General features: G+C 36.5%; 1 protein-coding gene and 1 pseudogene across 3 annotated transcripts in view; one reads left to right on the forward strand and one right to left on the reverse strand.

Moving 5' to 3' along the window:
• The window catches only part of RASA2 (RAS p21 protein activator 2), a 123553-nt gene that overhangs the window by 102258 nt on the left and 4910 nt on the right, over positions 1–16385 (forward strand). For all 3 annotated transcript variants that reach the window (XM_023192128.2, XM_023192129.2, XM_023192130.1), the window contains exons 20-23: positions 13311–13393; positions 14371–14579; positions 15290–15393; positions 15747–15936. In XM_023192128.2, coding sequence (XP_023047896.1) covers positions 13311–13393; positions 14371–14579; positions 15290–15393; positions 15747–15936 — 586 coding nt within the window. The remainder of the gene's footprint in view (positions 1–13310; positions 13394–14370; positions 14580–15289; positions 15394–15746; positions 15937–16385) is intronic.
• Positions 5322–11836, reverse strand: LOC111526429 (annotated as a pseudogene).

Consider the following 16385-nt stretch of genomic DNA (forward strand, 5'->3'; position numbering starts at 1 on the left):
ATGTGGGTAAATGTAGGAATGCCTGTTTTTGTTTTTTTTTTCCATTTCTTTAAAGAGCAACTGTGTGATGCAAAATGTATAACATTTAATTACAGGGTTTATAACATCTGGATATGAAATATATGACAGTAACAGCACAAAGGAAGGGAGTGTAGTAAATTATTCCAAGGGTCTTATATTTTATGTGAAGCGATGCAAGAATAATTTTAAGTAGACTGTGATGAGTTAAGGCTGTATATTATAATATCTAGAACAAAAATTTAGGAAAAAACTTGATATAACTAATCCATCCCCTCTCCTCCTCCCAAACAATAAATACATTAAAACGTGAGGAAAGGAAGAACAGAGGAGCAGTCAAATCAGGTGAGACAGAAAATGAATAGCAAAATGATAGCTTAAACCCAGCCATATCAATAATTACAGTAAAAGTAAATGAGCTACATTACATTGAAAGTCACGGACTGTCAGACTATATTTTAAAAAGCAAGATCCAATAATATACTCCTACAACATATCCACATTAAATATATTATAAAAGCACAGATAGGTTGAAAGTAATTCGGTGGAGAAAGACGATGTAAACAGTAAGCAGTAATCCCAGACCAAGTAGATGTCAAAACGACTTTTACCAAATACATTTGGGCACATTAAGGAGCACATTATCCTAAACGTGTACATACCTAATTACAACTTCAGTGTAGTTGGAGAAAAAAACAGAATTGAAATAGGACATCTACAATTCTAGTTGAATTTTTTTTCTTTTTTCTTTTCTTTTTTTTTTTTGAGACAGGGTCTTGCTGTGTCTCCCAAGCTGGAGTGCACAGACATAACTCACTGCAGCGTCGACCTCCTGAGCTCAAGAGATCCTCCTGCCTCTTCCTCCTGTGTACCTGGAACCACAGGTGGACACCACCACATCTGGCTAATTTTCTTGATTTTTTGTAGCGGCAGGGTCTCACTTTGTTGCCCAGGCTGGTCTCAAACTCCTGGACCCAAGTGATCCTCCTGCCTTGGCCTAGAATTACAGGTATGAGCCACCACACCTGGCCTGTACTCAAATATTTTAATAGTCTTCTCTCGGCAATTGTTAGAGCAGCTGGCACAAGAACCAGTTTTCTTACAGAAGTTTGGAATAATACTATAAGTCACCTTGATCTAATTTACATTTATGGGACACTAAGCCAAACAGGTGCAGAATACATATTCTTTTGAAATGTGCATTGGACCATTCAGTAAAATAGGCCACCAAATGCTGGGCCTGGAGCCTCAGTAAATATCAAAAGATTGACTTTTTACAAAGTATGTTCTCTGATCACAACAGAATTAATGACAATATGATATCTAGAAGAGCCCCAAATATTTGGAAATTAAATAAAATACTTCTAAGCAACCTATAGATTGAAGAGTTCACAAGGAAACTCAAAAATATTTTTAACTTAAATGATAAAATGCAACAAATATATCGAAGTTTGTGGGATACAGCTAAAACAGTACATAAAGGGAAAATGATTGTTATAAATATTTGTATTAGCAACTAAGAAAAATCTTTTGAGTCTTTATAGGTTAGGCAAAGATTTCTTACATATATAACTAAATGTATGGTCTATAAAAGAAAATATTTAATAAATTGGATCTCATCAAAATTCAAAAACATTTCAAAAGAGGATCATTAAGAAAATGAAAAACTAAGCAACAGACTGGAAGAAAATATGTCCAAAACTCTTATCTGATATACTTGTATCCAGAATTTTCAAAAACCCAATTTAAAAAGAGGACGATATATATGAACAAACATTTTATCAAAGAGATTATACAAATAGACAATAAGCATCTGAAAAGATGCTCAACATCATTGGGAAATGCAAATTAAAACCACAATGAGATACCATTTCACACCAACTAGAGTGAGTGTCTGTAATAAATAAGACAGACAATACCAAATGTTGTTGAGAATGTGGAGAAACAGAAACCCTCATACATTTCCAATGGGAAGTAAAATAGGGGCTTTGACAAGCAATTGGGCAAGTTCTCAGAAAGTTAAACATAAAACTACTATGCATGTAACCTAGCAGTTCCACTGTTGGTTACCTACCCCAAAAGAAATGAAAACATATGCCCACACAAAGAATTGGAGTGCATGTTCAGAGCAGCATTATTCACAATAGCCAAAAACTAGAAGCAACCTAAATGTCTGTCAGCTGGTGAATGGGTAAACAAAATATGATATATATACAATAGAACACTATTAGCAATACAGGCTGGGTGTGGTGGCTTACATCTGAAATCCCAGCACTTTGGGAGGCCAAGGTAGGAGGATGACTTGAGCTCAGGGGTTCGAGACCAGCCTGGGCAACATGGTGAAACCCTGTCTCTACAAAAAAATAATAATAATATTAAAGGATACTACTAGCAGTAAAAAAGATTGAACTACTGACACATGCTGCATGATGGATGAACCTCAAAAAATTATACTAAGTGAAAGAACTCAGACCCAATAAATTATGTACTATATGATTCCATTAATACGAAGTATCCAGAAAAGACAAAGGTATAGGAACAGACAGTAGGTTAGTGGCTGCTTGGGAGAGGTTGGGAACCAGTCCCAAGTAGCAGATTGGGGTATAAACAGGCATGAGGGATTTTATTGGTGGAATGAAGCTGTTCTAAAATTGATTTATGGTCATGGTTACACCACTCAGTAGAGTTACAAACAGACCTTCATTTGTACACTTAAACTGGGTGAATTGACACGTCAAATAGGCTCACCTTAATAAAGCTTTTATTTTTTAAAAAAGGATAAAATCAATTATATATTTTCAACTTAAACTAGAAAATGAGAAGATAAAGTTAATTGAAGAATGGCAAAAATAAAGATGAGAGTACAATCAGTGAAATAGGAAACAAACTAATAGTGAAGCATAACAAAGCCAAAGGCTTTAATAAAATTGAAAAATGCCTAGAAAGACTGATAAAAGAAAAAAAAAATCAAACACAAAATTGCCATGGTTAGGAATGAGAGACTACTACAAATTCTAATAACATTAAAAGACTAACCAGAAACTAATATGAACAACTTTATATCAATAAATTTGACGATTCAGATAAATGGACAAATTTCTTGGAAAACAATTTACTAAAACATGTGCAAGAAAAAAGAGTATCTTAAAAACTCTGTATCTCTGCTTCTGACGAAATTTGTCCTAAAAAAGAATGCCAGGCTTAAATAGCTTTACTGGTAAAGTCGGCCAAACACTTAAGGAAGAAATAACATCAACCTTACCCACAAAATCTTTTAGAAAACAGAGGGAAAGAATACTTGCCAAGTCATCTTTTGAAGCCTGCATAACTCTAGTACTAAAACTAAAGATTTTACAAGAAAAAATATATATAATGAATTAAATCCAGCAATATGTGAAAAGGACACTCCATAATGAAGTGGGGTTTGTCCCAAGTATGTAAAGTTGGCTTAATATCTGAGAACTAATCAACATAATTTATCATATTAACAGACTAAATGTATTTGACAAAATTCAACACCTGTTTGTGATTAAAGAAAATGAAAACTCAATGAATGAAGTCTAAAAGATAATCTCCTTAATCTGATCAAAAGTGTATGTAAGAAATCTGCAGTTAACAAATCAAGGATTATCCCCTTTAATAAATTCTGTTCAATACTGTACTGAAGATTTTAGCCAATGCAGTAAGACAAGAAATAAAAGGCATATAGTGTTATATTGAAACTCCTGAAGAATCCTCAGAACAGCTACTTAAAACTCCTAACTGAATTTAATTTATCTAGGTCTTGGATAAAAGATAAATATGTACAAATCAATTATATTTCTGCAAGTTGCAAACTGTTAGAAAACAAAATTTAAAACATCATACCCTTTACAGTAGTCCCCAAAAAAACAAACACTAAAATACTTAGGAATAAATTTAACCAAAGAAGACTGGGCGCGGTGGTTCACGCCTATAATCCCAGCACTTTGGGAGGCCAAGGTAGGCAGATCACTTTAGGTCAGGAGTTCAAGACCAGCCTGGCCAACATGCTGAAACCTCGTCTTTACTAAAAATGCCAAAAAATTAGCTGGGCGTGGCGGTGCATGCCTGTAATCCCAGTTACTTAGGAGGCTGAGACAGGAGAATCACTTGAACCCAGGTGGCGGAGGTTGCAGTAAGCCGAGATCGTGCCACTGCACTCCAGCCTCGGTGACAGAGCAAGACTCTGTCTCAGTAAATAAATTAATTAAAATAAAATAAATTTAACCAAAGAAGTACAACACCTTTACACCGAAACTACAAAACATTCCAGAGATAAGGTAAAGAAGGTCTAAATAAAAAGAGACATGTCATGTTTGTGGATTGAAGATGGAGTTTTTTTGTTTTTTGGATTTTTTGTTTTTTTTTTTTTTGGTTTATAAAATGTAATTTATGTTACTCTGCTATTACATAGGGCATAAGATATCCACAAGGCTTTTTTGGGACTACAGTCAATGATTAGCAACACACAGTAGTGTTCCAACTCCACAATCACTAGACAAATGGGACACCCTCTCACATGCACAAATCTGCATGGAAACATACTGAAGTTTTAGACTTGTGTACTTTAATTTATTTCCCCTTTCTAGTGTGTTAAGAAATGACATGCACTTTAATTTGCCAAAAGCAATGCTGTATTCTGGCAGCAACATGCTACTTCTGTTACATAGTAAAGTGAATACCAGAACTACAAAGTCAGTAAATTTTTATTGGGAAGGGAGGTTGTCAACTTAAACAGCAGCAAGTAAAGAGTGAATAAGGCAACTCGCTGTTGCCACAAATATACATGACCTCCTTATGTGATAAAGGAGGCATTTCAATTTGTGAATCATAGCCAGAGATGGCAAGTGTGTTTCCATTCAGTCTAATACTTCTGGATTCCTACTAAAAAGGAATACATTAAGAGTATGGAAATGATGCTTATTGAAAGGAAACCCTCGAAGAGTAAGGGAGGGAATGTAGAAATTAAGAAGTTATGTGGAACACTCTTTAAATTGTAATTAACTACATTTTCATATCTTCACAGTATTACAAAACACAGTCACTTGCAGAACTGGTTCAGATTACTTAAATACCAGATACATTTTTAGTCCTCTACGTAAGTGTTTGGAAGTTACTTACGTTTATATGAAATGAAGCTATTAATGCTTTTCTGCAGCAGTAACTGCACACCGGGAAGGCCAAGACAAACACAAATCAAGGCATGAAGTTTTCCCAAAGCTGCAGTGTGAAAAGACTATAAACGGTTGATTCCAAACACATAAATCGGTTTCTTAGCTATAGGAAATCCAAGTGAAATAAGGAATGGAGATGCGTAAAAAGGTTTCTTGAAGGAAAGAAGGATGACACCCTGTATGGATTTAGTTTTCAGCCCTTTCTACCACCTCACATTCTTCTCCTGCACTGTCTGATGTCCAAAGTGTTAGGTTGTCTCTAAGCAATTGCATGATGAGGATGGTGTCTTTATGAGTCTTCATTCAGTGTATCAGCTTCAGCAATGGCCTCATCAAAAGCCATTTTAGCCAGTGTGCAGGCAAGCTCTGGGTTATTAAGAATCTCATAATGAAATACAGAAAAGTTAAGAGCAAGCCCCAGGCGGATTGCGTGTGTGGGTTGCATCTCTTTCTTGCTTATATCAAATGCCTCTCGGTAAGCTCCTTGGGAATTAGCTATCATTTGTTTTCGATCATCACCATATGCAACCACATGCAACTTCAGCAAAGTACTGGAAGTAATCACCCTTTGTTTTCAGATAGAAAACCTTACTCTCTGGATTAGTTGCATTGGCTATTAAATATTTATCCAACAATTCCAGGATGGTGGTGCAGATGGATCTCAGCTCGGACTCCACTTTCTCCCAGTAGTCCTTAATCAGCTGCAACTTCTTGTCGGAGGTGTCAGTCTTCTGCTCAGTGCTCGAGATGACCCTCCAGGTGGACCTGCAGCCCCCAACTACATTCTTGTAGGCCACGGAGAGCAGGTTGCAATCCTCGTTGGACAGCTTGGTGACCTACTCGGTCACGGCCTTCATGCAGATGGCCATGTCATCGTAGCGCTCGGCCTACTTGGCCAGCTTGGCCTTCTGATCAGCTCCCTCCTCTTCTTGGCGGATGCAGGGTGGAGGGCAAGGAGAGCAAGGACAAGTGCCGACCCGGAGCAGGAGGAGTCCTTCAGAGCTTCACATCTCTGTGGCAACAACTAGAGTCCCACCACTTTGATCTGCTTTTTAGATTGAGTATTTTCTAAGAAGCCACATCTCCCTGAATTCATCTCGATTTTAACACAATCCCACTCCAAATCCCAGTCAGTTTTTAAAATAAAAATGGACAAGTTGATTCTAGAATTTACGTGGATGGAAAAACAAAAGTCTTAACCATAACCAAAGCAATGTTGAAAAGGTAAAGCAAAGTTGAGAGCTAAAGACTTACTGTAAAAGCTGCAGTAATCAAGATTGTAGGTTTAGGATAAGAGAAAGAGATCAATGAACAGAGCAGAAAGAAACACATGCATATATATATATGGCCAATTCCGTTTTAACAAAGCTGTCAAGGCAATTCAGTAGGGAAAGAAAAGGCTTTTTAACATATGGTGGAGGAACGACCCTGATAAACATGGAGGGGAAATGAACTTTACCCCACCTCACAGAACACAAAATTTAATTCAAGATGATGGGGCTGGGCACAGTGGCTCACACCTGTAACCCTAGCACTTTGAGAGGCCAAGGCAGACAGATTACCTGAGCTCAAGAGTTCAAGACCAGTCTGGGCAATGTGGTGAAACCTCATCTATATTAAAAATACAAAAATTAGCTGTGCGTGGTGGCCCATGGCTGTAATCCCAGCTACTCAGGAGGCTGAGGTCCAAGAATCACTTGAACTCTTGAACTTGGGAGGCAGAAGTTGCTGTGAGCCAAGATCACACCACTGCACTCCAGCCTGGGCAACAGAGAGAGACTGTCTCCACTGTCTCCAAAAAAAAAAAAAAAAAAAAAAAAAGATGATGGAATCATAGACCTCAATGAAAATGTGGAAAAATACCTTCAAAACCATGATATGCTAGGATTTCTTGAAGAGAACATTAAAAGCACTGAACATTTTTCTTAAATAAATTGGACTTCATTGAAAAGAAAGGTGTATTTTCTCCATTCTTCATTGTCATTCATTTTTTCTTTTCTTCTTTTAATATGATGACCATAAGATATATTACTTGGTGGTTGAATTTTTCAAGAGCTTGTTGGGGTTTGTTGAATTTTTTGAATCATAAGATAATGTTTTTCACCAAATGTAGGACTTTTTTGACTTATTTCTTCAAATTTCCCCTTTTTGTTCTAGGACTCCTCCAATTTATGCTGATAAATTGTCTCATAGATCTCACTGAGACTCAGTTCATTTTTCTTTTATTCTCTTTGGTCTCCAAATTAGATCGTTTTTACTTCAGTTCACTGATTTAGCTCATGTGAATTTTTCATTTCTTCTATTGTACTTTTCAGCTCCAGAATTTCCATTTAGTTCTCTTTGTACTTTAGATTTTTCTGTTGAGAGCCTATATATGTTCAGCTGTTATTAGTTTATTTTTATTGAATTATTTCAGCATATTTAGAATACTTTGAAGTCTTAGGCTGCTAAATTCAGTATCTGGACCCATTCAGAATCAGTTTCAGTTGGCTGCTTTCTTTCCCAAGTTATGTGTCACACTTTCCTGTTTTTTTATATGTCTTATTTTCTTATTAAAAACTAGACATTTTTAAGATCAGCAGCCCCCAACCTTTTTGTCACCAGGGACCGGTTTCATGGAAGACAGTTTTTCCACGGACTGGTGGGGGGTCATGGTTTTGGGATTAAACTGTTTTACCTCAGATCATCAGGCATGAGATTCTCATAAGGAGTGCACAACCTAGATCTGTTGCATGCTCATTTCACAATAGGGTTTGCACTCTTGTGATCTCATGCCACCCTTATCTGACAGGAGGCGGAACTCAGGTGGTAATGCTTGCTTGCCCACCCACTGCTCCTCCTGCTGGGTGGCCCATTTCCTAACAGGCCACTGACCAGTACCAGTCTATGGTCCAGAGTTTGGGGACCCCTGTTGTATAGTACATTGTAGTGTGTCTGCATTTCGTTGTTCTGAATGCTTGCCTAGACTAAAACTGCAAAGTCTCTCTCTTACTTACACCTGAACATCTCTATTCAGATGTTTCCCTCTAACCCTAGCTAGCTCCCTGGGGGCCTCACCTGAACTTGATTAGTTTAGTGGTCAACACATGAATTGAGCAGGTAGCTGAAATACCTCAGAGACTTCCCCCACTCTGTCACCTGAGCTGTGTGTGAATTAGAGAATACATTGAGAGTCACAGCAAATTGACGTCTCCCCAGGCTTTCAGTTTTTGCCAGACTCTGAGATATTCCACATACATGCCTACTTTTAACAGTCAGACAGGGATCTAGCAAGTTTATTATCAGGCTTTCGTAGCCCTCTTGCTTCCAGATTTCATCCTTAAACGGAATCTGTAACCTGCAGCCAGTAAAACCTTGCATTTTCACTGCCTAACTTGGGGATAATGGAAACACCTACAGATAGGAAGACCATAAACCCACAGTTCTTACCCTATGCAGTTTTTCATGAGTAAACTTATCACCGTTGGTTGTTTTCCAGTGCCCTGAAGTTGTTTTTAATAATTTGCCCAGTTTTATACACCCATCTTTCTTAACACTATTAAAATTACAGTCATGATAACATTATTTTAGCTGTGTCCCTTGGGGCCAATATGTAGTTGGACATTCATTTTTATTGTGGTGATAATGGTATTTTTTAAAATTTAGGCCAGGCACAGTGGTTCAGGCCTGTAATCCCAGTACTTTAGGAGGCCAAGGAGGCTGGATCGCCTGAGGTCAGGAATTCGAGACCAGACTGGCATGGTGAAACATGGTGAAACCCCATCTCTACTGAAAATACAAAAATTAGCCAAGCGTGGTGGCAGGTGCCTGTAATCCCAGCTACTCAGGAGGCTGAGGCAGGAGAATCATTTGATCCCAGGAGGTGGAGATTGCAGTGAGCTGAGATCGTGCCATTGCACTCCAGCCTGGGTGACAAGAGCAAAACTCTGTCTCAAAAAAATAAATAAATAAAATAAAATTTAGATATAATTCATGTACCATAAAAATCACCCTTTTAAGGTATACAGTTGATTGGTTTTCAGGATATTCATAGTGTTGTGCAATCCCCACTAATTCCAAAGCATTTTCACCACCCAAAAAGAAACCCTATACCCATTAACAGTCACTCCCCATTCCTCCCTTCTCCCAGCCTCTGACAACCACTGTTATACTTTCTGTCTCTATAGGTTTGCCCTTTCTAGACATTTCATATACATGGAATCGTATAGTATGTAGCCTTTTGTGACTAACATATTTCATGCAGTGTAATGTTTTGGAGGTTCATTCATGTTGTAGCATGAATCAGTGCTTTATTTTTGTGGCTGAATTATATTCTGTTTTACAGATAATACCACATTTTGTTTATTCATTCACCAGTTGATGGACATTTAGGTTGTTTTTGGTTTTTGACTGTTATGAACAATGCAGTTGTGAACATATATTTACAAGTTTTTGTGTGGATGTGTCTTCAGCTCTCATATATATGTAGGAGTGGAATCCGTGAGTTAATAGGGTATTTCTGTTTAATTAGGAGGTAATGACAACTTTAAAACCTGATTTCAGCCATTTAGTAGGAAATTTAATGCATTCACATTTATTGTGATTACCATGATTACTACTTTGTTTTGTGTTTTCTATTTACTAGGCTTTTCTGTTTCTTGGGTTTATTTTTCCCTTCCTTTTTATTGGGATAGTTGAGCATGTATGCATGTTTGCACTCTGCCTGTCTCTATCTAGTGAGGAAACTTGACTATCCTATTTTTACTTTTTAAATTGTTAACGAATTTAAACTTAAATGTTTATATTAATGTCTACAGTTGATGCAAGTCTCCAAGCTGGGAAAGAACATTATCATGCTTTCAATTATTCTTTTCCTAGCATCTCCCTAAAGAAGTCATCTGGAATTTTAATACTTGTTTCTCTTGTTTCTTTTACCTTTTTACATTATGTTTTAATGATTTTGCATCCTTGCCTATCAGTTTTCCTGATTTCTTTGGCCTAACACTATTTTTTTGTATAACACATCTGTCTTTTTCCTGGATTCATGATTCATTATTATTTTGTGGGAGTACTTAAGGAATTCTTTCAGATAGGCCTTTATGGCTGATAAGTTTTCTGAGTCCTTACATGTACAAAAATGTCTTTTACCCTTACTCTTGAATGACAGTTAGAATACTCCATTGTTTACTAGCTTCCATTGCTGCTGATGAGGATTTTGATGTCACTCTGATTCTCAGTCTTTTGATTCTTCTATCTAAAAACTCTTAGGATTCTCTGTAGCCTTCAAGTTCTAATGTTTTTCTGCCTAGTATTTAGGTAGTTGTCTTTTTTCTTCCATCCTGCTTAGTACTTGGTGGATAACTTTCTATTTGAAGATTTCTGACTTTACCTTGGGGACATTTTTATGTGTAATTTTCTCCTGAATACTCTTATTTGTCAGATTTTAAAACTTTTAAATCCATCCTGCTGGTACTCTTTGTCTTCTTATACTGTATTTTTGGAAAGTCCTCAGTAAAATCTTTCATTCTCACTAACTCACATTGCAGTTCACCCCAGTTAACACTGTTAACTATGAAATTAACCCTAATGATATCATGACAGTATATGTGCCTGAGAGCAATGCCCTTTCCCTACATATGCTGTGTTATAATTTGTCCAGAAATGAATAAATATAGCAGTTTTCAGGGTATGTGCATTCTTTGCATATTTAACAAATCTAAAGATAGAAAATCCTGGCCAGGCACAGTGACTCACACCTGTAATCCCAGCACTTTGGGAGGCTGAGGCAGGCGGATCACGAGGTCAACAGATCAAGACCACGGTGAAACCCCGTCTCTACTAAAAAATACAAAAAATTAGCCGGGCGCAGTGGCGGGCGCCTGTAGTCCCATCTACTCGGGAGGCTGAGGCAGGAGAATGGTGTGAACCCAGGAGGCGGAGCTTGCAGTGAGCCAAGATTGCGCCACTGCACTCCAGCCTGGGCAACAGAGCGAGACTCCGTCTCAAAAAAAAAGAAACTCCTTGCAAAATTTTAAAATTCTCTGACTCTAATGCCCTGTAGATTGGAACCCAAAGACATAGGTCTCTTCCCCCCAGTTTCTTAAACTCCTGGTTTCCTCAGATGTTATCCTCCTTTGTTGCATGTATGTCTCTTCTTCAGAGTGATGATTTTCCTTAACTGTTTGGTGATTTTTTTTTTTTTTTTTTTTTTGGTGTTTTACTCTTCTTTGTGTTTTGCAATCCATTTACCTACTTGAGTGTTGAATAGCTTACTGCCAGTGATTATGAGGGAGGGACAGGACAAGCTGCTGAGGGGCAGGAGTGCTGTTGCTTGTCTTCTGGTGTGGGTATTCTCTCCTTCCCTTCTGAGAGTTAGCAGCTACCTGTGACATTGCACTGCTCTGCAGCCCAGTATGCATCCTTGCTGCTTTAGCCTGTGAATATATGCCTCTGTTGACTGCTGCTTAGCACAAACCTGGGAATGGGGAGGGACTGATTGACCCAGCTGATCCAGATGCAACTCACTGATTAATCATCCTGATGTATGTCTAAGTGCCCCCAACCTTCAGCTCTCCATGTCCACTGGCTCTGCCTTGAAACTCTTCCGTAACCACTCCTACTTTTGCAGATGTCTTACCGTACATCTGGCTTAGACTATGGCTTCCTTCAGTTACTGCCTCCCTTCCCCACCATTCAACTCCCCACTCCTATAAATATAATCTCATCTGATTCTAGGAGATGGCTGATAGTCTTTCCTTATTATCTCATGCATTTATGATTTATATTTGTTAATTGTAAATGTCATTTCCTCAAAGTTTTTTCCTAACCACCCAATGTAAAGTAACTTCTCACTTTCTATCACATCACCTCAGTTTATTTTCATTGTAGCATTCTTCTCTATTTAATATTTATGGCCTTTTGTTTTTCCAGACCTAAATGCATACTCCTTTAGGAGCCTTATATGGTCTATTTACAGCTATATCATAAGTGGTTAGAGCAGTGCCTGATACACAGTAGACCTTCAATATATGATAGTTGACTTAAGTGACTTTATCTTTTTTAAAAACATTATATATCACATTTGCTTAAATTACATAAATTTTAGATTTTATACCAGAAACCAGGTTTATCAAATATTCTATCTTAACATCTCTGTTCAAGACAAAAAAAGAGAAACACACCCTTATTAACCAAATAGTTTTCTTTTCCCAAAACTGTATAATTAATTGGTTAAATAATACAAAATGCAAAGTTTCTTAACCTCCAGCACTTCAGTCTATATGGCATTCAAGCAAAGCTTGGGGGTGAAATAAAAGCAAAGCTTTGATTTTTCTAAGAACAATATTACAAAGTGACCAGAAGTTAGAATTATGTTTTCTTATAGTTTATATGACTATGTGAGATATAATTTATTCTCAGGTAAATCGTTAAGTTGAAATTCATCATATTCTTATGCCATATTATTATGGAGCTCCTTTAGCAAACTCAGATTTCCTTAATGGAATTTCCAAAGTCTTCGGTTAAGGACTCACTCTACCAGATAAGATTTTTACTTTTTTTCCCTGCATCTCTTAAATTTTGTAGCGTTTGATCAGGTGGCTGATCAACCCATAAGGGATAATAATGAACAGTTTTTCAGTTTAGAAATACTGTTTTGAGAGTTAATTCCTTAATTAAATTTAGGTTAGAAAAATATAGAAATGCACATAGGTAGTCATAGTCACTGCTTACATAGTAACTTCTCCATGAAAGCAAAGTCCCTGTCTTGGCGAGTTTTGAGTTGACCTCTTTTGCTGAATCTGTTATTTTTTCAGTCCCCATATATAAAATTTTGTAACATTCTTACTTTCTCCATGGAGATCAAATTTAGTCCCAGATTTTTCCTTGAAAATGTTTAAATATTTTATGGCAAAGAAAAGCAGTAGTCACTTTAGAAGACAATCAGAATTTATCTGTTCCATGAAACAAATATTTATATATATGCCATTTTTAAGTCTTCTTGTAGCTTATTTATACTTCTGCCATCAAGAAGATGAGCTTAAACCCTACAGAATTAACCTCACATCTTTATAATTCTGATAGAAATTACTTTAATTTTGTTTTACTTTTTTTATTTAGGCAAAGATGCAATCTACACAATTCCAGTAAAAAACATTCTTGCTGTGGAAAAACTGGAAGAGAGCTCTTTCAACAGGAAAAATGTAAGTTATGTAAATAAATATTTAAAGCTTTCTGAACTGCATGTATTAAGTATTTGTATTTCAAGGTATTTGGTAATACCTTGTATTTGTATCACCTATTAGATATTTGTATTCAAATTTTCAAGAGGTTGTTTATTGGATTGTTTACCATTAATCATTAATAGTTCATAAATAGCTAGCTCAAACTCTCTCTTAAAATTGTCCTTTATTGTTGATGCCTCATATAGCTTACCTAGTTTGTTAAGTTAAAGATACTTTTCTCAAGACTTCCCTGTTATGATATATTTGATAAACCTGGTTTCTGGTATAAAATCTAAACTTTATGTAATTTAAGCAAATGTGATATATAATGTTTTTAAAAAAGATAAAGTCACTTAATTCAACTATCATATATTGAATGTCTACTGTATATCAGGCACTGCTCTAACCGCTTATGATATAGCTGTAAATAGATGATATAAGGCTCCTAAAGGAGTATGCATTTAGGTCTGGAAAAACAAAAGGCCATAAATATTAAATAGAGATGAATGCTACAATGAAATGCTCTACATGATATTCAAGTCTCTGAATAATACAGTCCCAAGCTATCTGTCCAGCTTTGTCTTCTGCTCCCATTCAGTGCATACCATACACTCAAGCCAACCAGGGTGATTTCCTTGTTCCTAAATATTTTTCTGCTGCTTTTTCTTTATACTTTTTCTTCCATTAGCAATTCCTTCGCTTTATTCTTATCTATATGATAGTCCATTCGTTTGGATATGTGTGGCTTCTAAAACTTACATTCTTTTGTACTGCTTAGTACCATGTGACTCAGATTATGCTTGGGACTAACTTGCTTGAAACATAATAATTTCTAAGACATCTTAGCACCAGTTATCTAGCCAAGCAAACTAGATTCCTTTAGGTACTTCTGTTTTGTACTGTGTGTTGGTTTGGGGACTCTTGTCACTAACTTTTTATCTTAATTGCCTATGAAGATGTTCCAAGTAATACATACGGAGAAACCACTCTATGTCCAGGCAAATAACTGTGTAGAAGCTAATGAATGGATAGACGTACTCTGCAGGGTGAGCCGATGCAATCAAAACAGGCTCAGTTTTTATCATCCCTCAGTGTATCTGAATGGAAATTGGCTCTGCTGTCAGGAGACGGGTGAAAACACTCTCGGCTGCAAGCCATGTACTGCGTAAGTTTCCTTCTGATTATAAAAGCAATGTGTCAAAATTTGATATATATATATCCATGCAGTGTTAATATTACTTGTCCATGGAAAAGGAATGACGTGCTGATCCATGCTACAACAAGAATGGGACCTTGAAAAATTATGCTAAGTGAAAGAAGTCAAACATAAAGGCCACATATTATCTGATAACATTGATGTAAAGTGTCTAGAATAGGTAAATTTGTAGAGACACAAAGTAGATTAGTGGTTACAAGGGATAGGAGGAAGGGAGGAATGGGGAGATGCAGAGATTCTTTTAGGAGTGAAGAAAACGTTCTAAAATTAATACTGGTAGCACAAGTTAAAAAAAATTTTAAGGCAATGTTTAAATAGAAGCATGAGCTTGACCAAGGTATCAAGAAAGAACAGTCCTTAGCATTCTCTTTCTAATTGTATGGAACAACCATTGTATTTCTAAGACTTAAGTAATAATATATTGTTTTGTGATGAAGCATAAGTTGTGGAAATGATTTTACTTTAAAATTTCCCTCCTTCTGTTTAGAGTCACATAACAACCAAACCTCTCCTTGGCCCCACTTTATTTTAACTGTCAAATGAAACTAAATTTCTGCAAAAGTCTGTGGTTCTATTTTTAGTCTCAAACCATCAGAAGTCCTTGGCATGTTAACAAAATAAAATTTGTCCAATATATTTATTTTTTATTTTTACCATAGAGGTGTCCCTGCAGACATCCAAATAGATATTGATGAAGACAGAGAAACAGAAAGAATTTATTCCCTTTTTACCCTCAGTTTACTTAAGCTGCAGAAGATGGAAGGTAAATACACAATCTATTTTTATATAACCATAATCTTTCATTACCAATTCCTAAAGTATTGTTTTAGCATTATACAAAAGTTAAAAATACTCATAGATTTACCAAAATGTTATTCATATGAAAGTTGACAGACCCACAGGGGGCATTTTTCATTGACATTCATGAAGTTAAAATACTGTTTTTGCATGAATGTGATGATCCTAATAAATAAAATGTATGTATTTTAGTTATCTTGGCTCTGCCAGGGGAAATCCCCTCAGCATAAGGCACTTGAAAAATTCTTATTTGTACTACACATTACATTTATAGAATTTAGTTGTCTGATCAGAGATTTGTTTTCCTGTTCCTTTTAGAGGCTTGTGGAACTATTGCAGTCTATCAAGGACCACAGAAAGAGCCTGATGATTATTCTAACTTTGTAATCGAGGATTCTGTAACAACCTTTAAGACAATTCAGCAAATAAAAAGCATAATTGAGAAGCTGGATGAACCTCATGAAAAATATAGGAAGAAAAGATCCAGTAGTGCAAAATATGGGAGCAAGTGAGTGATTTTTAAGCTATTGTAAACATATTTTTAAACAGTTTGAGATTGCCTCTTCTGCCCCATCCTCACACCTCCTGCTCACCCACATCTCTCAAGACCCAGCTGAGGACCATTCTCTGGTGTAAGTTTCCCTGGCCACTCAAACTCAAAGTGCTGTTTGTGTTGTTCAGTTTAGCCATCATTTCACTGTGTTGGTGCTATACTTTATCCACTTTTAAATTTCATATATATATATGTATATGAAATTATATATGTATATAAATGTATATTTTATATTTATATATTATTTGTATTTATATAGAAAAATAGGCCGGGCACGGTGGCTCAAGCCTGTAATCCCAGCACTTTGGGAGGCTGAGACGGGCGGATCACGAGGTCAGGAGATTGAGACCATCCTGGCTAACATGGTGAAACCCTGTCTCTACTAAAAATACAAAAAATGAGCC

Source organism: Piliocolobus tephrosceles, chromosome 2, assembly GCF_002776525.5.
Source record: "Piliocolobus tephrosceles isolate RC106 chromosome 2, ASM277652v3, whole genome shotgun sequence".
Classification (NCBI taxonomy): domain Eukaryota; kingdom Metazoa; phylum Chordata; class Mammalia; order Primates; family Cercopithecidae; genus Piliocolobus; species Piliocolobus tephrosceles.